This window comes from Xiphophorus couchianus, chromosome 8, assembly GCF_001444195.1.
Source record: "Xiphophorus couchianus chromosome 8, X_couchianus-1.0, whole genome shotgun sequence".
Classification (NCBI taxonomy): domain Eukaryota; kingdom Metazoa; phylum Chordata; class Actinopteri; order Cyprinodontiformes; family Poeciliidae; genus Xiphophorus; species Xiphophorus couchianus.
Window position 1 is genome coordinate 23476539 of NC_040235.1, and position 23817 is coordinate 23500355.

Sequence of the window (23817 nt, forward strand, 5' to 3'; positions counted from 1 at the left end):
TCTTTCAATACATGTGAACTGTGTGGGGTTTTTTTTTTTTGCTTTTAAAATATGAAACTTCAGACTAGTGAATGTATTTCACAGCTAAGATTATGTTTTTCTTAACACCCCCTTCTATCTATGATTTATTGATTAATTTATTTATCTTTTTCCACATCCAGATGCTGGGGATGCTGAAACAGCTGGTTTATCTGGATGTGTCGAAGAACAACTTGGAAATGGTGGATGAAAAACTCTCCGGCTGTGAGAACCTGCAGGACCTCCTGCTCTCAAACAATACCCTCACACAGCTGCCCGGCTCCATTGGTGAGGATTACAGTTCGCTTGCACCTTGTTTGATAAAAGTCTGTTACAAAACGTATAAAGCTTTTGGTGGCTGAATTCCTATCTGGGGTGTTTTCTAAGATTTCCTGTGTGGCTAAAGTGCATTTACTCTAAATACCACCAACTTTCTCAACACACTTTCTTTCTTTTCAATTGTATCCATAAGATATTTATTTTTATTCCAAATATAGCTGTACTTGTTAACCCACGTAAAAACTAATTTATCACAAAAGTCACCATATCAGCAGGGTTGCTACTGAAAACCTTAAAAAAAAAAGGATTGTGTTTTTTTCAATCTAGATAAGTATGGAAAAGGGTTAAATTTCCAGAATTTATTAATTTACCAAAATCTTAAAGAATCTGAATTTCTGGAAAATATAAAACCTTCATTGATTTATTAGATTTTTGTTTTATTATTGACAGAGTACCCCCACATAAATGTGCATTTCTTTATTTTCTCCTATCCCTCCTAGTTGATGGTTTTTGGCTGAAAGTGTCTTAATCTACTGTTGATGTGCCAATTGAACAAATCTTCGAAACTCCCATTTTTTCCAAATAAAAATGGAAAAGTCTCATAGACTTTGTGAAAGTCTCATAGATTCTGGATTTAACCTGACAGATCTCAAGTATTTTTAGATTTTTAAAAACGAGCGGATCTAATTGTATCCAAATGGCAAAAAAAACTGTGAAACAGCCCTTCGCCACAGTGTTGTAGTAAATGCTGGCTTCATATTGTTCTGGTAGGACAAATTAAATTAGGTCTTTACTCTGATCTGTAGGATGATACAGGAACCTTGCAGGAAAATCCTAAAAATTGTTGGAAGTTAAGATGAAAAAAATACACGAAAGTATTTATCCTGTATTTCTTTGGCTGGGTGAATATTTGCAGTTTTCATACAAAGATTATAGTCAATCATAATCATGATTTTTAAAGCAACATATTGACTTTCTTCCAGTGTTTGCTACTTAAAATTAAAAAAGTGCATCACACAGCTTTGGATAGATGGATAGAAGCACATAATTGTGTGTTTACACAAATATTGCATCAAAAAATAAAAGTAGGTAATGATAACAAATGGAATTTACCAATTTGTTGATTTGGTTTGGTGTTATATTAGGAAGATGAGGTGTATTTTTTTTATTTTTTAAAAGTCAAAGTTGGAAAGTTGCTGGTTCAGTCCTAGCTTCCTGTTCTGCCATCTGTTGATGTGCACAAGGGCAAGGCACTAAACAATAAGTCGCCTACCAATCTATATGAGTGCGATTGAGTGATGTGGCTCTAATATAAAGTGCCACTGATCTTTGACATAACTAGAAAGACGCTATATACCAATTTACTGGCCACTGTTATGCTGGATGTGATATTTCAAGTTAACAACTTGCAAGAATTCAGTGATATTTAAGATAACAGTGGAGGGGGCAAACTTGAAAAAGAACAGAGGAAGGTTCCTGTTAAGTGGGACAGTGTCAGAGCTGGCTTACTTATGGAAGGATGGATGATTTATGTTACAGTTCAAAATATAGAGCAGCAGGCACATCTCCAAGTTAAAGATTTGAAAGAAATATATCAGAAAAAAAAGTCAAAATTTTGTCAAATCTGTTACATTGATTGTCTGAGTCGCTTCCTACTGCTGTCGGTGTCAGAGCTGAGTACTTCTAAGCTTAATACAGTATTGATGTCGGTATTAGCGAATCTAATTAACTGCTCTAATGGAGCCTCCTCTTTGTGGTTTAACAGCAAGTGATAATCAATAACTATCCTGGATTGTTGTCTTCCTCTTCCTGATTCAATCTCTCTCTTTTCCTGTCTTAAGGCTCTTTCAAGAAACTGACGACGCTGAAGGTGGACGAAAACCAGCTGATGTATTTGCCGGACTCCATCGGAGGGTGAGTGTTGAGTGTTGCGGCAGTAGCTTTGAAATAATCGCCAGAATAAAACCAGCGAGATCAGTGGATTATTGTTCTATTTCCATCATCCGGTCACTGATCAGATAAACTCCGGGGGTTAAATCAGATATTCCCACAGAACATTATGATTGTGCTTCTTTTGAATTGTTTAATATATTAAATTCCTCCTGTAATGGTTTGTACTTTGTGGACTAAATCACATTAATTGAGTATTGTGGTTTTGTTGCAAGACTGTTCTGAGAAGGAGCTCATGGTGAATCCTCAGATTAATTTCGAATCGACTAAAACACTTTTAACTTTTCAGAAGTTGATCTCGTGCTCAGCAGACAGATACATGTAATTGCTGCTGAATATTGGCGGATATAGTGACTCTCGATCTACTGCAAAGATAGAGTACAAAGATAAAAATCTATTAAACACCATTTCAATCCCACTTCCATCAAATACCTAAATCTACCTTAACCGACAAATACATTTGCAGCTGCAAAATAAATTTTTTCCCCTTTTTATTGTTTCCAAACACTGTCAATTATCCCATATGTCAGAATGCATTTCCTTGTGTGCTTTGACACAGATTATGTGACAAAGCCCATGATTTAGCTTAATCCCCTGGAAGGATTTTAGTCTCTGCAAGCTCTTTTTCTGTTTTTTATTTTTTTTATTGTTTTTGTTTAGATTTTTATATTTTGTTTGATAAACTCCCTTTGCTCTGTGATTTTGGTCAGAGTTGTGTTAACCAGGTCCTTTATGTTCAAATGAAGCTCTAGTGTCAAAACAGATTTCTTCCATTACTAATTGTTTTTTGTTTTTTTTTTAGAGTGATTTAGTAATTTATTGAACATTTGTTCATCATATCATGACAATATAACAAATACTAATATATAACAAAAACTCTTCTCAAACATTAGTAAATGTTATTTATAGAATATATATGAGTCAATACCATGTTTAAAAATACCAAAACTTGCCTTAAATACAGCTGCTTGTTTTTGGAGTGCGTCAGCTTTATGCATCTAGAGATTCATTTTTTCCAAATGTTTTGATACAGATTTAAGGATGAACCGATTGCAGTTTTTTTGCCGATCACCGGTCTTGAATAAGCCTGACCTGCCTGTTCCGATTTTGCATGATTTTTATTCTTTTATTTATTTTTTTTGTCTGAAAAACATCAATTGCTTTCTCTTTGCCTCTATTCCATAAAGACCCAACTTATAAAGTGCATGACACCTCAGCAGCTTTTCTTGACTTATTGTTTTATACCAGTTTTCAGATTTTTACAAGGGGTGTACCGACATGTCGACCCCAATTTCCTTAGTTTTGGGATATCGTCAATCGGCCGATACTTACATGTGAAGCCGGTCTTATCCATTGACCTCATCTACCTCAGCAAAGGTCTAAAAGTCAACCACAGTCATCTTTTGCTCTGCTGTGGGAAAAAGTTGACTGACAGACTGGCCCACCAGGTCGTGTCTACATGTTTTCACTTAACAAAACTCACTCTGCTGTTGCCAACTCATTGACTTTCTTTGCTATATTTAGCAACATTTCAGACAAAAAAAAACAACATTATGGGCCAAAATCAGAATAAGCTAATCAGGCTTTTTAAAGATCCATAATAGGCGATCGGCCTGAAAACTGCAATCGGTGCACTCTTAAGTTTTACATTTACAATTTTCACAACTTTGTGTTCACATACAACCCCGAGTACATTAGATTTATCTTGTGGTTGTAGCATATCAATAAAATGTGAAAAAGGCGACTTTTGCAAGGCACTCAAATTAATGTCTGCATCAATGGAAACACACTTTGGTTAAAATCCTCCCGAATCGCACCAACAGACTGACATCCATCGACGAGCTGGACTGCAGTTTCAACGAGATCGAAGCCTTGCCCGCGTCCATCGGCCAGTGTGTCAGCATTCGCACTTTTGCCGCTGATCACAACTTCCTCTCCCAGCTTCCCCCTGAGGTGAGCATGTTCATCGGTTCGTAAATCACCGTCAGTCCACTCAGATGGCTGCGCCGGCTCATCGCTCACGAGTTCCCCGTTTGCTCCCCTCGCAGCTGGGCAGCTGGAAGAGCGCGACGGTGCTGTTTCTGCATTCCAACAAGCTGGAGTCTTTGCCCGAGGAGATGGGCGACATGCAGAAGCTCAAAGTCATCAATCTGAGCAACAACAAGTGAGTCTTGACCTCGTTTGTCGACTTACAGGAATTGGTTTCGCTTCTGTTCTTGGCTTCTGATGATAAACGCAGTCATATCCTTTTGGAAAATGCAGTTATTTTATCTGAAATAAAACCTGCTTTAATATCGCTTCATGATTTTGTTTTTTGTTGGGATTTTTTCTGCTACAGGTTAAAGAATCTTCCTTACAGTTTCACTAAACTCAATGAGATGACTGCAATGTGGCTGTCTGAGAACCAGGTGAGCCTTTTTGCCTTATGATTAATTGTGATGAATTGTTTATTGAAATAATCATCAACTAATTTAGTAATCGATTAATTGTTAATAGGAGTATGCAAACTCAAAAAACGACCAATTACTGAAAAACGACAGACTTGGAGCATAATTGCTCATGTGACTTAGTTTTAGCTTAACCTTGTTCAAATTCTGTAAAGAAAAAAAGTGATCCTATTAAGTGCTTTTTGCTAGCCAATTATTAATCCAGATATTAACTACAGATTAACCCTACATTGCATTAATAAGTCAAGCAGAAACAGCAGAGATTTTCACACATTAGGATTTTATTTTTTTTTAGCATCGAATGCATACTTTGCTAAAACATTATCAAGCATTCATAAAGAAATGTTATGCAATAAAATGTTATTTAAAAAAACAGCAATATTTGTAGTTATTTGTATTTTTTATGCATTTCTAGTATTGTATAGCTGAAGTGGTTAAATGCATAGTCTGCAGATTGTGGCAAGTTTTTTTTATCCAATTAATCGATTAATCGCTAGAACTAAAATAATTGTTAGTGGCAGCCCTAATGAAATCCGAACCATCAGATGGTCCATGTAACTTGAAGTGAAAGAAATCCACAGTGAACCCAGAAGGTAAAACCAGGAGGCCCAAATGCATTAAACCACTTCCTGGTTATTGGATCTAGACATGCAGGTCAGCCACAAGTGACACCCAAAACCCTGTCTTAGGACTGTAGCAGGATGCTAATGGATGTTAGAAAATGAGATCCTTATCCTAGATGTTTAAGGGAAGCAGGGGGGAGAAACGGGGGGAATCTCCACAGAAACCCTGGTATTTGCCATGTTTATCTGAATGACACTGAAGCGGTTTGTGAGATAAGGCAGCAACAGTCAGCTAGAGGCAAATAAAATAAGGATAGCAGACTTGATAAAATGCACCTCTACACATTATGCTGTCGCTTGGAAGCCATCACATTTGCGAAAGCTTCATTTACTCATATAAAACAGAGTTTAAGAGCAAAAACTTTACCTTTTGTCTGCGGAGGCATAGCGATATTAGAGAGGACTCTGTATTACACAGCTGAATAGGTGTTGGGTTTGTCTGGTGCATAAATATTTACACATTACAGTCTACCTCCCACAAGATCCTTGAATAAATTATTCATGCCAATTCATCTCCGGGGTGGACTATTCTAAGACTCTGTTAAACTACCTTGACAAATCATCATCCCCAGGAGCTTGCAGGCATTTTAAAAAATGCCACAGCAAATATTTTTGTACAGAATCAGCTGCTAGAATGACATGAAGATACTTATATGTAGACAAAAATTGCACCTAAAGCTTAAATCTAAGATGAAAGGATAAAATCATCACATGGATACATATGAGCAGATGCAGAAAGCTAGCAACGATCCGACAGTGAGGTGTCTTAATGCGGCATCGGAAAACTTTTTGACAGGGAAAGACATCCAGAGGTTCCTGGGAAATGTCCTTGTCAAAACACATCAGAGGTGAGGAAACTCAAACTCACCAGCTTCAAAGAGGAGGCAGACTAGTTCAGAGTACAGTAGCCATGGTAATTTAAGCCTAACATGTTTACGGAGTGGCAGCGAAAGTCTTTGAGAATCATATATTTTAATTTGCTGCTTCACTGCAGTCGAGAACTGTTTAATGGGCCACAATAGGCTAAGGTACTGAGAACATAGATCAGGTTTTGGCCAAGGCTGTAATTTGTATTTGGATACTGTTTAATAGTTTTACTGTAAATGTTATTTATTTTTGGAACAGAAAAAAACTTTAAGCTTTTTAAATTGGAAACTGAAGGAAAAACAGGAAAAAATGAATGAAAGCAAAGACATTTGAGGCTGATTTCTAATATCCGGTGTAATTTTCTTTTGTAAAGCTTTGATTTGTTGATGCATTCAAAATACATTTTTCTAGCCTCCTTGTGGCAAATTGTTCCCAGTCACTTTAAAGCTGGATTTTACTCTTCCAACCACCTTTAGCGTTTTATATTAGCAACCAGCTTTCCCACATTTAAATATATGGAAGACGACTCTTTTTCCATACTGAAAAATCTGTTACAGATCAGGTAAAACTGCAAAAGTTTGCACTTGCGAAGAAGTTCAAAAACAAACAGAAGGTTTTTGTTGTTGCTGCTCCAGGAATGGCTGACGTGATTCAATAGAAATTAATTTCCTTTTAAAAAGTTTCTTCTGAATTCACCTTTAAATGCATCACTCGTACTTAAAATAGCTAAAGTCTGACTTTTCTTCCTTCAGTAAAAACATTCACACTGAAGAGCGTTGTGGTTCAGTGCAGCGCCTTCAGATGGGATTTTAAGTTTCTGACCGTTTACGTGTAGAGCAGATCAAGTCGAAATTAGTCTGTGTTGTCAATACTCCGCACTGAACTGAGTGTCCGCTTTAAAAAATAGAAACTGTAACTTTGTCATTAGTGGTGACAAAGCAAAAGTTTGGCATTCAGTACCGTTTATGTTTTGTTTTTATGACTTTATGTAGTAATTGTATATAGGGTACATAGGGACTTTCAGTGTATATTTTATAAAATTGAGCAGGTGAGTTTTGTTAATGTACCTGCTCATGATGGAAACTAGCTCCAGCTAAATCTGGTGCAAAGCATCTTATATTAATGTCATTGTTTTAAATAAAGTAATAAACTAAGCTAACAGCCTATTTCTTAGGGCATTTCTACTTAAAACTTTTGAAATTTGATATATTGAAGAAGTCAGTATGGAACAAAAGAACCAATATCACTGGAAACGGTGAACTTTTTTAAAACAATTAAGCCAACAGTTTGTCACCTTTGAAAGCTGCCTTGTTGCTAACATGCGTCTACAAACACAAGCTGTTGCCAGAGTGGGAAAGGTGAAAAAAATTGTAACTGTCCTAAAATAATTTTTCTAAATTGAAAACTTTTAATCTTAGTTATTACTTGGTGACTTATTTGCTGTATTTATCAACTTTTCAGACAAAATAAAAATGGTGTCAGGCCAAAATTTGAATTTTTTAAAAAATATTGGTGATCGGCCAGAAAACTGCAATCTGTGCATCAGTACTCGCACGATCTTTGATTCTTTTGGTTTAAAAAGATGTGAAACAAAGTTGATGCTTTACACCTGGAAGAAAGTAAAATAACATTTAATTTAGTGTTGCTAATTCTCCGTTGTGGCTGCAACTTCTGACAACGTATCTGCTTTGGCATCACGTCGTCCATCTTTTTCATGCTGCCAAAGTGAGGAATCCCCACAGCGGCCCTTTCCCCCCCCTTTTTTTTCATTGAGCCTTTGACAAACAGCTGCTGACTCTAGATAGATGACCTTCTTTCTTTCTGTCTCCCACAGTCAAAGCCCCTGATCCCCCTCCAGAAAGAAGAGGATCCGGAGACCCATAAAACCGTGCTGACCAATTACATGTTCCCCCAGCATGCAGAGGACTGTGAGTGCTCCACAAGACTCGTAAAACCTAACGCAGTGTCGTAAAAAATGTCTTTTCGCTTAGATTAAATTTGGTTAGCCATTGCACTGCCCGACTAAAGTGATCATGTTTGTTTTCACAAACCTATGGGTGACCTACAAGGATCCCCGGGTGCATGTTTGATGAACGTTTGTTACCCGAGGCGGCAGAAGAAACCCGAGTGGCTGTCAGGCTTCCATCTGTTGCTTTGCTTTTGGTTTCTCTTGCTGCCAGATAGCATGCAGCTGACCCTGTTGCATCTCAGCTTTTGAGTAATTAGAGGTTCAGGATCTACACGCTTACGCTCCCGAAATGGTCAGAAGTCAAAAACTTTCTTCTCCGCTCTTGTTCTCATTTTCCCCCATAGCAGCTGTTTGTTTTGTTTTGTTTTTTGTTTTTTTTCCCGAACTGCTGGAATTGGTGACCACTTCAGGGCAATAGTACAGTTTTACAACTTCTTTTGATAAGGGGGGCAGGGGGAAATACACACAAAAATGACTCATATTACTCACTGAACCTTCTCATGGGTTAACTACAGTTCTCAATAAAGTTTTCTCTCAACTGAGAGAAACCAGATTAGATCACCTCAGTGACTTTTCTACACATGAAAGGGTAGGCTCGTTGCTAAATTGAGGCCGAACATTATTTTGACACAGGAAAACCACACAGGCTGTTTTTTTTTCTTTCCAAAGTGTTTAATGCAACTGTGAACTGTCTGCCTGCATGCTCTGAGGTCACATTATGACCGATACGCAGGTGCAAAATCTATTCCTAATCATAGGCAGCTGCAGTAAAAAGCTGCTTGCTGCTTTAAGATGAGTTTGCAGAGTCTCAGGAAAGCAGAGTCACTGTTTTAACCACTTGTTTACATAGTTGCGGCCTTGTTTTCCTACTGTTGCATTTATATGTTAATGCATAACGGTGGCTACAGCTGAATGTATTGTTTCATAAACTAAAATAGCCCTGTTTTGTTCAGGTACTGTATTTATGTGAAATCTTCAGCTATTACCACCTCCATTCTGCCTTGCTTTGACTTATCAAATGCTGTCACAGTGCCATCTGGTGGTGAAAATCAAGCTTGAACTACCAAGTTTGACTTATTTATTAATATATATCTATATATACATCTCTCTATATATATATATATATATACACAGTATATATAGAGAGATATATCTATATACATCTATATAGATATATATATATATATACACACAACTAATCAGCCCCATGGCTTCTGTTATGCTTTAGTTATCCCTAGCAGCGACTCTGAAAACTTCAATCCGGCTCTCTGGGAGGAGCAGCGCAAGCAGCGAGCTCAGGTGGCCTTCGAGTGCGACGAGGACAAGGATGAGAGAGAAACACCGCCAAGGGTTAGTGAAGCACGTTTGTTTACGTTTGCATGATTTGTAATTAGTTTGGGGGGTCATTTAGGAGAACTATTATTAAAATTTTGCTTCTTTTGCAAAAAGAGATGAAGAATTAGTCTTGTTTAATAACTTACATTTCTTTAAAAAGGTGGCAGTATTATGTAAAATTGACTTTTTTATAGCTTTCCATCATGTTACAATGTCATTCCCTTATCAAAAACATACCTGGACTGTTACCTTGATGTTTGAGAAATCCTTTAATCTCCCGTGGCAACCATTCAGCTGTGCAAAATGTCTAGGTGGACAGAGCACCACCTACAAAGACACTTTGATATGAGCATTTTTATAACAGAAGGTAACAGAGTGACTTGATTGTGTTGTAAAATGTCACTATGTGCCTGGAAAATACACAATGCTGCCCCTTCAACTGAGCTCTCCTTTGGATCTAAATGTGATATATCTTTTAGATTTTTCAGATATCGCTCGTAATTAATTTCTTATACTTAAAATATTTTTTGTGGTCTCTTGTAAAGATTTATAACTGTAAAGTTTATAGAAAATTTAAATCCGGAAAGATACAAAAAAAAAAAAAAAAAAAAGCTGCGTTTTGAATACTGGAACTTCCCTCCCTCCTGAGGCCTCTGGGTTTTTGCAGGGTTCTTTTTCTGACCGTCTTTATTACTAAAGCAGGAACTAGGAGCTAAAAACCTTTCAGAGGAGCTGAAAGGTTTTAGCTCCTCTGTTTCATATCAAACGTCAGCCTTGGCTGGGGTAGTAGTAGTTTTAATCACATAGGTTGAGACTTCCTCAACACACGAGGACCCCAGCATGATAATCTTTGTTTCACTGTTTTCATAAAAATTTGCTGCACATGCAAATAACGAAAGAGCTGAGCAGGCCACAGAATTGAATAAAGGAGAAGCAGAAGGGATTTGGTTTCTCAGAAGTTGTACTCTGTGCTGCAGTTAAAGTTCCCAAACAAATATAGCAACCTTTGTTAATATACTGTCATCTGTTGGACTTCCAGGATCAAGACTGGACTCATTCACCAAATATTCCCCAAAATTTTGACTAGCAGTAACAAAGCTTTCTGACAAAACTCTTGGGTCACTGCAAAAACAAAAATCTGAAGTATTTTTGGTTTGTAGTGCAAACATCCTAGTATACTTTAAAATAAGACAAAACTAACTTACAGATAAATTTTCAGCAAAGTATCAGAGCTTGTTTTAAGTCAGTAATCCCTTAATATTGATGGAAAAAATACTAGTTATAAGTGTAATAATCTGCCTGTGGAACAAGACATTTTAACATAAAGTATAGGAAAAATATCTTGTTCCACTGTCAAATTATTTCACTCATACTTTGTGTACTTTTTTGTCATTATTAAGAAATTATTGACTTAAAACAAACTTATATTTCTTTCTGAAAAATGACTTGTAAGTTAATTTTGTTTTATTGTAAAGGCACTAAGGTATTTGCACTAGAATCTAAACCAAAAATACTTGGTAATATTTTGTGTTTTTGCCGTGTAAAGCTGTTTGAGTCGACCAGCTCAAGAGTCGTTAGATCCGCGTGTGAATGAAGGACTGCCAGCGGTGTAGTGGCTTTGTTTGACCAAAGACAGTCTGGTGGGAATAAATAGGAAACTCTAAACATTGGCGAAGAAAGGAAAAAAAAGAAGGGATTTTCCACATATTTTGAGTCCTTTGATTCTAAACGTGTATTTGCATTCTTCCAGGAGGGACACCTAAAACGCTACCCGACGCCTTACCCAGACGAGCTGAAGAACATGGTTAAAACGGCCCAGTCTGTGGCTCACAGGCTGAAGGAGGATGAAACGAGTGACGAGTCTGGGAAGGAATCCAAACCAGTGGAGAGGAACCACATTGGAGTTCAGGACGTGGGAGTTAAGGTCAGCTCCAGCTAAAACAAATGTGGAAATAAACCAGTTACTTTCATGTGTTTTTTTGTTTCTTTAGTAAGTTATGGGGGGGCCTTCTATGGCCCTCGAACTTCTTCACATTTTCTGATCTTACCACCACAGATTTTATCTGTGACCACCCAACACAAAGAAGTAAATTATTGTGGAAGGAAAGGGATTTGTGGTGTTTGGATTTGTGGAACACACCAAAGTAGGAATAATCATGGGAACATTTTTTTTACAAGGCATAGTATATTGTACGTGAATGTATATTAGGGCTGAATCAAATAATCATGATTAAACGATTAAATAATCGTCAAATTGTTTTGTAATTTATTAATTATTAACTCAAGTATACAGACTCAAAAAAATCCAAAGAATAAATCTACAAATGTATTTTTTGGTTTAACATTATTGTATTGATGTTAAGTCAAGCAGGAAGGTGCTGAGCTTTTGACATGCGGCTTGAAGTATTTTTTATTTTATTTTATTTTTTTAGCTGCAGGGGCATTTTTTGCTACAAATGATCAAGCACTCGGTAAAAGAATGCTATGATGTATCATTTTAGGCAATAAAAAGCTCAGCTTGTTATTGGAAAAAGGTATTTAAATATGCATTTGTATTTTTTTATGCATTTCTAAAATTGTAGAAAAAAGTTAAATGGTTAAATGAAAAATCTGCAGAATGTGGCAATTTTAAAAATATGATTAATCGTCAAAATAATCAATTACTCAAATAATCTGTAGTTGCAGCCCTAATGTAAATGAAAACTTTCAATCGATAATCCATCTATTTTTCTTCCAAAGGTGATCGAAGGCCCCTTTCCCAACGGTGTGGCATCAGACATCGACGCTCCAGTCTCTTCCACTTGTCCCCAAAGTTCTTCTGCAACTGAATCCAGAGAAACGTCCGAGCCCTTCAGCTCCCAGAACATTCCCCTCAAATCTTCTGAAGGTTCAATGATGAACCATGAGGACACACTGGAGGTGGCTACCATACTACTCTGTTTTCTCCCCTTTTCAAAAGAAAAAGAACATTTGAAGAAAAGATCCAGCTGTTTTAAAACGTCCCGTCTTCATTCTTAGGACACCGAGGAGCTTTCAGAGGAAGAGGAGATGAAAATAGCAGAGATGAGACCCCCACTTATTGAGATTTCCATCAATCAGCCTAAAGTAGTGACTCTAAGTAAGGATAAAAAAGGTAAACCCTAAAATTTAATTTCAGATGTTAAGAGATTTTTTTTCAGTGGTGCTGAAGGGCTGGCTGATAAATCGATTTTTATCAATTAATCAAATTATGGGTTTTTGAAGATTTCATTTTTGGAGAATTAACTTCTTGGGTTTCCATGGTACAGATTGATGTCAGCAGCCAGCTTGTTTTTTATTTTGTAGCATGAACTACACAAACTGAGCTGCTCACATAAAGGTCCTGATAAATTTTTTTTCTCATTAATACTTTTTTCTTCTGGTGAAATTGCATCATTTTTTCTGCTAATATTGTGACTACATTCTTATAATTAAACAGAAATTCTTGTAGCCTGGCCCTAATGCTCAACACACAGAAGGAATGATAGAAATAAAAGCCCCTTTTTGAAAGTGTTTTCTGTAATTTCATCTTTAGAAAAGAAAGCGAGCAAAAAAATCGATTCAGATCTGGTATAAACAAAATTGGAGACATAAGTACCTTTATAAAAGTGATATCTCTTTAATAGATGATGCTGATTCTTTGCTGGACGACACCGTAGCCAACAGCAACCAGAACAACAGCAACTGCTCGTCGCCATCGCGGATGTCGGACTCTGTGTCTTTGACCACCGACAGCAGTCAGGACAACTCTCTGTGCACGCCAGAGAGGGAGTCCAAGATGCCTTTCCTTCCAAAAAGCAGGTAAGCTCACTTCTTCTGAGCTTAGTCATCATCCTGCCGTCACCACGCAGTCTGATTCTGTGTTTCTCTCTCGGCAATAAATATTACTAGACAAGACGACGAGAATATGAATCAGCCAAAAGACACCACCCCTCTCCTCCACAATGGTAATGGCTCCGAACCGTTGCTCCAGACCCTGTTAAAAACCCAGCAGACCCCACCGGACTACGACCTGTCTATGGAAGCCTACATTGAGAAGGGGGTAACCAACGGGATGGGGGACGCCTATACCAAGTGGGACCAGATCAATATGAACGTGACCAAGCTGCCGCCGTACCACGCAGCGCAGTTCAACAAGCTGGACAAAGTAAAGAACGGCTCGGTCAATGACTGCAACGACTTCCAGAACGGGAACCAGCAGGGGAGCGACTGCATCAACAGCCTGGTGAACAGAAGCCAAGGGACGAGAGCGGAGACGTCCGCCTCGTCGGGCGTGGCCGCCAGCAGCGACATGTCGTTGTCTCGCAGCACCGAGGAGCTGTCTCCGGAAAAACGATGTCCCCTGCCGTCGCAGGTGACAAAGTCCCACAGCGTCAGCAATATAGAAGCAGGTGGGATGAAGTTGTACTCGTTTGATGGGGACGACGAGGCTGCCGCAGCAGCGGCAGGTAGAATCGTCCCGGGTCCGGGAGCTCAGGGTCAGAACATCGTCCGGAGCAAATCAGCCAGTCAGCTACTCAACGACCAGAATCTGCTGGTCTACCCCGGCTCTTTATCGTCTTCCTCTGACCTGCTGTCATCCTCTAAGCCTCCGGTCAGCACTAGCAGATATCTGGGGTCGTCCAGCATGAGCATGGGGGTCCCTCCCCCTCAATATAACATCCAGTACGCAAGCAGTGCTGTGCCTAAAGACGACCTCTGGGCTCAGCGGGACCACCAAGGCTACCTCCCACCTCATCCACACTCCCTTGCCAACACCAACTACTCAAACCGTAACCAGGCACCTCCGTATACTCTACAGCCCCAGCAGAGGGGCGTTCCTATGGCCCCCATGGGAGACTGGACCAAGGAGAGGCTTCATTCTGCCGGCGGGCCACCTCGAAGCAGCACTCTGCAGCGGCAAGGCAGCTCCGCCTCCTCAGTCTCCATGGGCGACCCAAAGCGCGTCCAAGCTCCCGAGGGGGAGTACATGACCTACAGGGACATCCACACCCTCGCCAGGGGGCCACTGGCGATGAGCCAGGCCATGCAGAGGCCCTTCTCTGCTCGCACGTACAGCATCGACGCACCCATCGCTTCCAGGCCCGTCGCCGCCAGGCCCCCGCCCCACGAGCTTCCAGAAAGGACCATGTCCGTTAGTGATTTCAGCTACCAGCAAAGCAGCCCCAGCAAGCGGCCCAACACCAGAGTAAAGTCTGAGCACTCGCTTCTCGACGGACCGGGTCAGGTGTCGGGAGGGATGGGACCAGGGAGGGTGCCGACTGACTGGCGAGACCAAGTGATGCGGCACATTGAAGCCAAGAAAATGGAGAAGGTAAAAAATTAAAGTGCTGATGTGACCAAAATATTTCAGTATTTCAACGTTTGTTTTCCTTCCTGAACAGATAGTTGGGTTTAAAGTAGAGGTTTATGTTCTTCTCACTGACTCTACAGTCTATTCAGATATATCAGGGTGCCTATGCATCCTTAAAAAGTATTAAATTCATGTGTCTAAGAAAATTTAAGACCTTAAAATGACTTAAATTCACTTTAAAAAGTAAGTTGGCCTCTAATTTGTTAATCGCATGTCTTCAAATAGTCCAGTCAAGACAAAATTTATCTCTCATAGTTTTTTTTCTCACTGGATTTTTCTGTCAAGCAAAGTTTTGAGTCACACTCAGATGTCTCCATTGTGTTGCGGTTCCTGTTAACTCACTGCTAACATACACTTGCTAGCTAGCTAGATTTTTTGCGTCTATCATGGATAAGTGCAAATTTTTTGTCAGTAGGCCAGAGAAAGTTTGTACATTTCTGTGGAAATATAATTGTCTTTAAAATGTCTTAAAAGTCTTAAAGTTAAGTTGCAGACACTCAACTTTACTCTTTTGCCCTACAGACAGATGCATCTGCATCTTCCCACATCAAGCTCTAAATCAGATAAATGTTGTTTTTAAAGTCCTTTTATGCCAGAGAAAGGCCCAGAGCGATCTGGGTTTGGTGCTGCCCTGCCCCCACTTGTTGCTGGTCAGCAGCGTGAAACATAAGTTCCTAGATTTTGCTCACTAGAAGCACAAATGTAGCTGTTTGGAAATATTTATTTAATGCAAAACAAAAAAGTTTGCATATTCTGTGAGGTTTGAAGCAAGCCATAGAACAATGAGAGTACTTTTTTTTTTTTTAAATTAAAGCATTTATATTAAATAGCCGTTTAACAAATAGAAGCACAGGTTTACCAGAGGCTACTAACCCATCAATAGAGCTCCTCTGATTCACTGCATCCTGATTTTTACTGTATCTGTCCATGTTTTTTATCTTTTTTTTAATCTGTCACTCATTTGGTGGATTGCATGGCTACCTTCCGACATGTCGGCTGCTTCCTTATCGTCAGAATGCGCTGTCTCGCTCCTATAATTTCAATACTTCTCCGCTGAGCTGGTCTCACTACGGCAGCTGTCGGGATATGCATGCCGGCCAAGGGGGCGTGGCCTTTAGCGGCGCTGACCGACAGCCCTATGGAGCCCTGAGCTTCCGTGTGAGTACTGTGAACTTGTAGCTAGCGCCCGCAGCTCAAGCTCCAGCTCCTGCTAGTTTCACATCGTTTTCGAAAGTACAGGAAATGTCTGTTTCCTTGTCCACCAGATGTTGAGAAGTAATCAGACCCTGAGAAGCCATCTTTGGCTTGTCCTTTTATAGAAAACCAGAGTTTAGTGTTTCTCAACATCTGATTTCCTGTTACTAAATTTCATGTGTGGTGCTTGATTTCTGTGAAAACTGGACAGATTGGAGTTTCATGTTCTTTGTGATCATTATGGGAGCAGCTTTTTAACAGGGGCCTTTATTTAGATAAATAAATACAGCAGAAAGCTTAAATACTTCTAAAGCTAATCTTCTTTAGCCATCATTTGTATGTAAGCTGAACATCAGATGAGACTAGGGATGCAAACAATTGATCGACTTACGATTAATTGTAAATTCATTGTTTATTAAATTAAAATTAGCACCTATCAAGTAACTAACAACACGTCCGCTTAGGTCTTCTTTCAGTCTTGTAGTTTGGCCGCCATCCAGCAGAAACATCCTAAAGCAGAGCCAGTTGATAGAAAAACAAAGATGGCGCCACCATACCAGAACGGGAAAGATAAACGGTCGAAGTAGGGTCCATTGTGGGATAGAAAATGCACTTTATGTGGTTCTGTTTTGAAACACAAACAGTTGACTGGAGAAAACTCAGATTTTTAATAAAATGGCAGCTTATCGATGGGTGACATCAATAAGCTCAATCAACTTTAGATCATTAATCGATACTTTTCATCCCTCAAGTGGGACAAAAGAGCCCCTTTTAAATATGCTGTGCTCTTTAACGTAAAAAACCCCAAAACATCCCAGCATTCCTCACCATCTCACCTCAAATAACTCGTCTTGTGATTGTGACGGCTGTCTGAACCATGATGTTTCCTCCTTTAACTGCATTTGTAACGTTTAATTTTGCTCATCCGTCATCTTCACTCCAACCTCCGATCACATCAGCCTGACTTCGTAAGCTCCCACTTCACGTGTGGACTTAAAAATATGTTGATGAAAGGTAAGATGGCAAAAGTGTGTGCGTTGAGGATGTAGACGTGGGAATTGGCATAGATGGAGACTTTCGGTCTTGTTTAATCCGTGTGTGTCGTGTTACTTCCTCTATTCCCATAAACTTAACCACATTCCGCTTAGTTCTTGATTTGAGCAAATCACAGTTTAATGTTTCCCATAAAAAAAAAAAAATGATGTGCTTTTTCCTTGTTCCTCTTATGTCAAATTAAAGACTTGCTATTGATGTCATCCCTGTCGTCCTTTCGATATATCATGCATATTGATTGAAAAGGTACTAAGTAGATGTTCGGTGTGTCATTTCAGTGCAATAATTATCCATATTTTCCTTTCAGGATGATGTTTTCGTTCCCCAAGGGCCACAAAGCTACACCATGGACCCCCACAGAAAAGTAGGTGTAATGCATGTTATCCAGTGAAGAAAAAACAAATTAGTCAAAACTTCTGGTTTCAACTGTATTTATTAAATAAACCTCTAGGGGTATGAGAGTAAAAGGGGGCTTAGGGGCTTAAATTGACATTTTTACCTGTCAATATTTAGCAAAGCACTGAGCTTGCACGCATGTGCTGAGCAGTCTGTTTATCAGTGTGTGTTTCTGTTGCCTAGGTGCCTTTGATGAATGGTCAGATGGGCCCTTCTGGTCGTCCTCAGATGAGCCAGAGCTCAATGGCTCGTCACCCTTCCAGAGAGCAGCTCATCGATTATCTGATGCTCAAAGTCTCCCAGCAGCCCCACGGGCCTCCGCGCGTTCCTCACGACACGCTACAGCAAGAGGTGAGGCCGTCGGTTTCTCTTGTAACACGTAAATGAAACTTTAGCTTCTATAGCGCTACTATTACAATCGCTTCTTTAAGTTTGCGGGTGTTGCTAGCAGATGTTGTTTTTAGTCAGTAATGGGCATTTCAACATGACAAACTTCTAAATATAGTTGCTGCTAAATAATTAATACTCTCTTAAGTTTTTATGTTCGGTCCTTTAAAAAGGAAGCAAATGTCTTAGTTTACCTAGTTAGTAAACAGAGAGTCTGTGTGTAATTTAATCTCAGTATAAATAGAAGTTTTTATACTTCTACTTATACTATTTATACTGACACATAGGTGTCAAGATATTTTTAAAGAACACAAGCAAACAAACTGCATCACAAAGACCAAAAGATGCAGACAGCCTTTTAGCGACGCAGCGAGTAGAAAGCCATAAGAAATTCTTTTATCAGTTTGCCACAAGCTGTGTAGACGAAGAAGGTGCATGGCACATCGCCCTGAACATGCCTCCCCCACAGTAAAACTAGTGGGGCCAGCATCGTGCCTTGGGGCACACCTTTTCTTCAGAGTTGTCAAGAACATGGATGGACATAAGAACAGGATGATTGTGGAGGAAAACCTGTGAAGAGGCTGAAAAAGACTTGAAACTGAATCAGATGTTCACCTTTTCTTTTGTTCCAGCTTTTTTCTTTTTCCAACATTTTCTTCCACTTGTTAAAAGACTTAATCTCTTAAAGTACTCATTTTATTTTCTCTCTCACTCAGCTGCATAGATCAATACTAGGATTAAGTCTGAAGTTCAAGGGGAGGAACTTACAAGGCATCATGTTTCTGGGCATTTATTTCAAACCTTCCCATCAGGAAGAACTCTCTGTCCACACAGAGGCTTTGCAAATCGTTCCCTAGATTTTTTTTCTGTTTATCCGACATAATCAGTGTTTCTGTCTTTCCAACAAACCATTGCAAGTTAGTTTGATATGCTTTTCTTTAGAGTGCTGCTGTTTTTGCTTGTGGTGTGTATTAATGAAAGAGAAATGTGTAACCGACAGGGAGTGAAGTGAAACGGTAGCTTATCAAACGTGTGTGGGTGTGTTTCAGATCCGTGTGAAAGTGGAGAAGAATCCGGAGCTGGGTTTCAGTATATCGGGCGGAGTGGGAGGCCGGGGAAACCCCTTCCGTCCCGAGGATAATGTAAGCTCACACCTTTCATCTTCTAGTCTTTCTTTTTGCTTTTAGGTTACATTTTGTGCTCCGGGTGCCTACAAAGTCTGGAAAAGTTTGGAATTTGATTTGAAGTACTTTTCAAGATCTAAAATAAGAATCTGTCCACCCATTCCTGCATTAGTTGTCCGTATGAGCGTCCATGAATTTATCCATCAGTGCGTGGGTCCATTCATTCATCTATTTCTCTATTAGGGCTGCAACCAACGATTCATCATAAAATGGCACATTCTCTCTATATTTTAGTTACCCGCTTAAGCCTTTCATAACATATTAGAAATGCACTAAAATATACAAATAATTCAATTCCTTGATTAATTAAGAAAATAAATATTGTGTTGCTTAAAATGCTTTAGAAAATCTAAACCAGGTGAAGCTAAAACTATACTGCTTTAGGAGTCTTAGCTAAATTATATTTACTGACAATCTGGATACATTTTGCATTTTTGTCTTATATACAAAATGTACGTATTTTTCTTAACAGTTTTGGCTTAATTACTGCTCTGAATGTGTTGGGACTTCTTTTTTTTTTTTTTTGCAAATGACCTTTTTTGAGTCTGAAAACTCCAGTTAACAATTAGCTGATAACTAAATAAGTTAACGATTATTTCATTAATCGATTAATCATGATTAATCGTTTCAGCCTCATTATTTTTTACTTCTATACATTAGTTAATCGGCACATCCAATCAGTCTGCCGGTTTGTATCCAAAACCTCTGTAGAAATGCATGCTTCACTATTAACCAAAAAGAGAGGGAGAGCTCTGAAACAATGTCGTATTTTGAAATAAGAAAGAAGAAAAAGCTTTTGTTAGACATGAATTTATTGTTATAGTTGAAAACCACTGCATTTTATATCTTATGTAATTCTAGGGCATTTTTGTGACTCGAGTTCAACCTGAGGGGCCAGCGTCCAAAATCCTTCAACCTGGAGATAAAATAATTCAGGTATTCTGTTTAAAAAAAACAACAAAAACAAGTAATTTTGAGTAGTAAAAGACATGCAATGTTGGTTCTGGTTCGAAGGGGGAAGTAAAACCTTTTTTTTGTGTTCGTTTTTTGGCCACAGGCAAATGGATACAGCTTTGTGAACATCGATCACGGGAATGCAGTGTCCCTGCTCAAGATGTTTCCAACCACTGTGGATTTAACGATCGTAAGAGAAGTGCAAGCGTAGACTCGACTGAATCTGTCCTCCGGCAGAACGGCGCAGCACATGGAAGGCGAGCAAAGAAATTTATGGTGACTGTCATATTTTTATACACAGAGGAGAGACTGATCTGCTGACACCTATTGGGACTATTTATAGCTGAGATCCTGAGAGGTCTTTGTCGCCTCGATGCAACGGGGAAAACCACTGAATGTAGTGGATCTTAGTGAAACAGCAGCAAACACATGCAAGTACGTGTCCTCAAAAGGCCGTCACTGTGGTATACATATATATATTTTTTATACAAAAACCGGAAGATTTGATGGGAACTCTTGATATCTGTACAGATCCGCTTTTTTTTGTTTGTTTTTTTAAGTCAACGACTTATCAACCACTTGCCAAGATGTGGGTTTTACTTCCTCAGATGGGCATGGAGGCGACCACTAGGGGGCAGGGCTCCCACTCTTCTCTTCTGTCCTTAAGTTTGCCTTTTATTTTTGAATTTTTTAAATTATTATTCTTTAGCTGAACCACTTCCCCGTTGCCAGGCGACATTATCAAAAGGGACTGCGTTACGTGCTTCTCATGGGGAGACGAATGTAGATCAAGGAGGCGTTTGTTTCTGTTTTTAATGGAAGATCAAAGAAGTAAACGAAGAGGGAGAACCATCCACTCAGACTTCCGTAAACCCATCAAGATCCACCTCAGTCATCTTCTGGATAACCAGACCTGTGCCATCCGGAAACTCATCCCAACTCGTCAGACGTTTTCAGACAAGCAGGTCTTCCTACTACAAGAGAAGAAAGCAGAATGGAGTTCATCACATCGGGAGAAAAAGCGCGTTCTTGTGTTGATGTCTCTTTAAAAAGGTACAACTTTAGTTTAAAAAAAAAAAAAGGACTAAAACTGGGGCAATAAGCACATCTGGTTCCGGCAGGATGACATAAAGGTGCTTAGAAGTAGACAAGCTAGCTTTCGATGAAAACACCTTAAAGCTACTTGATTTAACCAAAGCAAGCGTTAAAATGAACAGAAGGTAAAAGCAGGGACTGTTCTCAGAGAGATTTTAGGATCAACATGTTTCATTGTGGGGATTTCATCTTTTAGGTCACCGTCAATGCAAAAAAAAAAAAAAAAAAAAAAGTTTGCAACATGAAACATTTTACACAGAAGAAAACCACAGGTTGCCTTTTGTGTCTGTTTTGTTCCCGTCACTCATCACCTCGAAGCAGTCTTGTGTTTTTGTTTGTTTGTTTTATTGTTTTTCCTTCGCTGTACAGAGAACAGAGATGGGAGACACAAATTGTCAAGTGCCATAGACCTTGAACTGTTTGAACAAGGGGAGGATGTTCAGCTCTTCCCCCCAAGGAACCCAAGCAATACCCACATTCGCAACCCCTTCGAGTACATTTGCAGCATAATGGCTTCAAAGCAATATTTAAAAGCCTTTATTTTCATTCACACGGCATCGTTTTTAAACCTAACCACAAGCTTTGAGTACTCCCTGATGATTTTACATGTTTTTTATATTGTAATTTTATTTTATTTTATTTTTTACAATGAAATGGCACAGAAATTACATGCGTGTGTGTGTGGCATTGCTCAAAAAACAAATTCTCTGCATTGTGAAAGAGTTTTTGTCACTTTGGCAGAGATATTTTACTGTTTTGTCGAGTACTGAATATCTCGCTGTTTGTGTGTTTAAAAGTTTCCACTGTGGGCTGGTGAGGTTGGAGGGGTTACTGACTCAGCATTCTGAAAACAATTATAAAAGGACTGTAAGAAATAAGTGTGATCAAGATTTATATTACACCCCCATCTGTTGAGATTCAGCCACAGGTACAGCAGCGAGACGTGTTTCCCAAACTAGTGGAAATGATCAAATACACATTGTCCTGTGAATTCCTTCACTTCTGTCACTTGTTGCCAGTAGAGTATCCTTTTTTTCCTTTTTGCATTGGCAACCAAATAAAAAAAACAACAACTTTCTTGTCCACCCCCCATTTTAATTCATTTAAATTAAACGAATAATTTTCTGTTGAAAAATATTTGTTCCAAATGAAGTTGGCCATTAGTTCTTCTACTTGATTAGCAATTGGTCAGTTTTTATTTACAAGAAAGTGACATTTTTCGCACATTGTGTTGTATTGTACTCTGATGAAATCTTTGATTGTATTTGTTTTAAAGTTCTTTACTTTTTTTTTGTTTGTTTTTTAAACGGTGGAGATTAATTTCTTGGGTTATGGTCACTTTATAATCACTTTTAAAAAAAATTGTCTACTTTAGACAATCTAGGGATGACAACAAATCTTTTCTTCATCCGTGTTTTGTGTTTTTCGCTCCCACTTTTGTATTTATTTAGCAGACTTACATGAAATTTTAGACCTTACTAATCAAATTGTAAATAACTGAAGAAACATTTGTGACTTGCGATTGTAAAACCAGCAATAAATTGCAATGCAGAGGCTCCCATTTAAATGTATAGCTAGTATTTCTAATGTTTCTCTGGAAACGGTCACAGTGAGATGATTGATATGCATTTATCCAACATTCCAGATTTTGTACATAATTTCCTGTTTCAGAAGTTACCTGTGGGACAATAAACTAATGCTGTTTAACAGTGATGCTTTTGTTTTACTGTCTCAATCGTCCGGGTTTATCGTAAGGGCCATGGGAAAACTGGGAAGAACTCGATAAGTGCTACTTTTGGACCTGCTGAAGATAAATTGCAGTAACTTTTAGTTATTCAGAAATGGCTTCATTTAAAAGCATGTGAATATGCAAGTCTTGACCGCAGATTACACCTTTGTGCTACTTTGTTACCCAATTCAAATAGATGTAACAGTTTCTAGCTTGAGCTTCTCATTTTGTGTGAATATTTTAGATCCATGGTGACCAGTCAGAGCAAAACAAATGTGAGCACAAAACTTCCATCATGGGCACTCAAACGTTGCAAATTTGAGTGCCCAAATTACACATTTTGTCTACATGTTGTAATTCAAGTATGTGTAACATACCTGGCAGTTCTAACATTCCTAAGTGCACCAGGTTGGATCCTTTTTCTACCAACAACTGTATGACCAGAATACTTAGATTAGCAAGTAGTGGCTGTGTAAATGTAGTGGAAGTGAATGGAAGAAGCTTTTTTTATGCTGCTGGCGAAAGGTATATTGCTGGACCCTGTTAGTCAAGCCAACTCTGCACAGCCTTACACATTTACTATAAAATATTTGACCCCAAGTTTGTACTGCTTCCTGCCCAAATTTTTGAAAGTTAAATTGAGTCGTTACGCTATGAATACAGGGAAATCTTTTATGTATACATTTTTACTATATTCTCTCTTTTTTAAAATTGTTTTCCTGGCATGTTCGATATAAAATGGATTGATAGCAAGTCAAACCGCTACACAATCTGTCATTTAACTCAGACGCTGATGTAAAAAATGTTGCTGCTTGTGAAGGTAAGAAAAAAAACCCCACAAATATGTTGTGCTGTGTGACAACTCCTACAGTGGAGGAGTCTCGTGTTTCAGCTTTAGATTTTCTAATACTTGTAAATATTACCACTGCATTTTTTTAAGCAAAAAAACATTGTGCATTTACCATT

The 23817-nt window shown here is 38.8% G+C and overlaps 1 protein-coding gene across 4 annotated transcripts in view; it reads left to right on the forward strand.

Moving 5' to 3' along the window:
- Window positions 1–22835, forward strand: part of erbin (erbb2 interacting protein) — a 62699-nt gene extending 39864 nt beyond the window's left edge. For 2 of the 4 annotated variants that reach the window (XM_028024893.1, XM_028024894.1), the window contains 17 exons: window positions 162–306; window positions 2139–2211; window positions 4071–4200; window positions 4296–4411; window positions 4586–4655; window positions 8019–8112; window positions 9382–9503; window positions 11239–11412; window positions 12228–12407; window positions 12507–12621; window positions 13133–13307; window positions 13398–14820; window positions 17414–17470; window positions 17686–17853; window positions 18939–19031; window positions 19935–20009; window positions 20131–22835. In XM_028024893.1, coding sequence (XP_027880694.1) covers window positions 162–306; window positions 2139–2211; window positions 4071–4200; window positions 4296–4411; window positions 4586–4655; window positions 8019–8112; window positions 9382–9503; window positions 11239–11412; window positions 12228–12407; window positions 12507–12621; window positions 13133–13307; window positions 13398–14820; window positions 17414–17470; window positions 17686–17853; window positions 18939–19031; window positions 19935–20009; window positions 20131–20238 — 3318 coding nt within the window. In that variant the 3' untranslated portion in view covers window positions 20239–22835. Of the gene's footprint in view, window positions 1–161; window positions 307–2138; window positions 2212–4070; window positions 4201–4295; window positions 4412–4585; window positions 4656–8018; window positions 8113–9381; window positions 9504–11238; window positions 11413–12227; window positions 12408–12506; window positions 12622–13132; window positions 13308–13397; window positions 14821–15873; window positions 16018–17413; window positions 17471–17685; window positions 17854–18938; window positions 19032–19934; window positions 20010–20130 lie in introns of all 4 variants that reach the window. The other 2 variants (XM_028024896.1, XM_028024895.1) reach the window with 2 other exon arrangements.
- The last annotated feature ends 982 nt before the right edge of the window (window positions 22836–23817 follow it).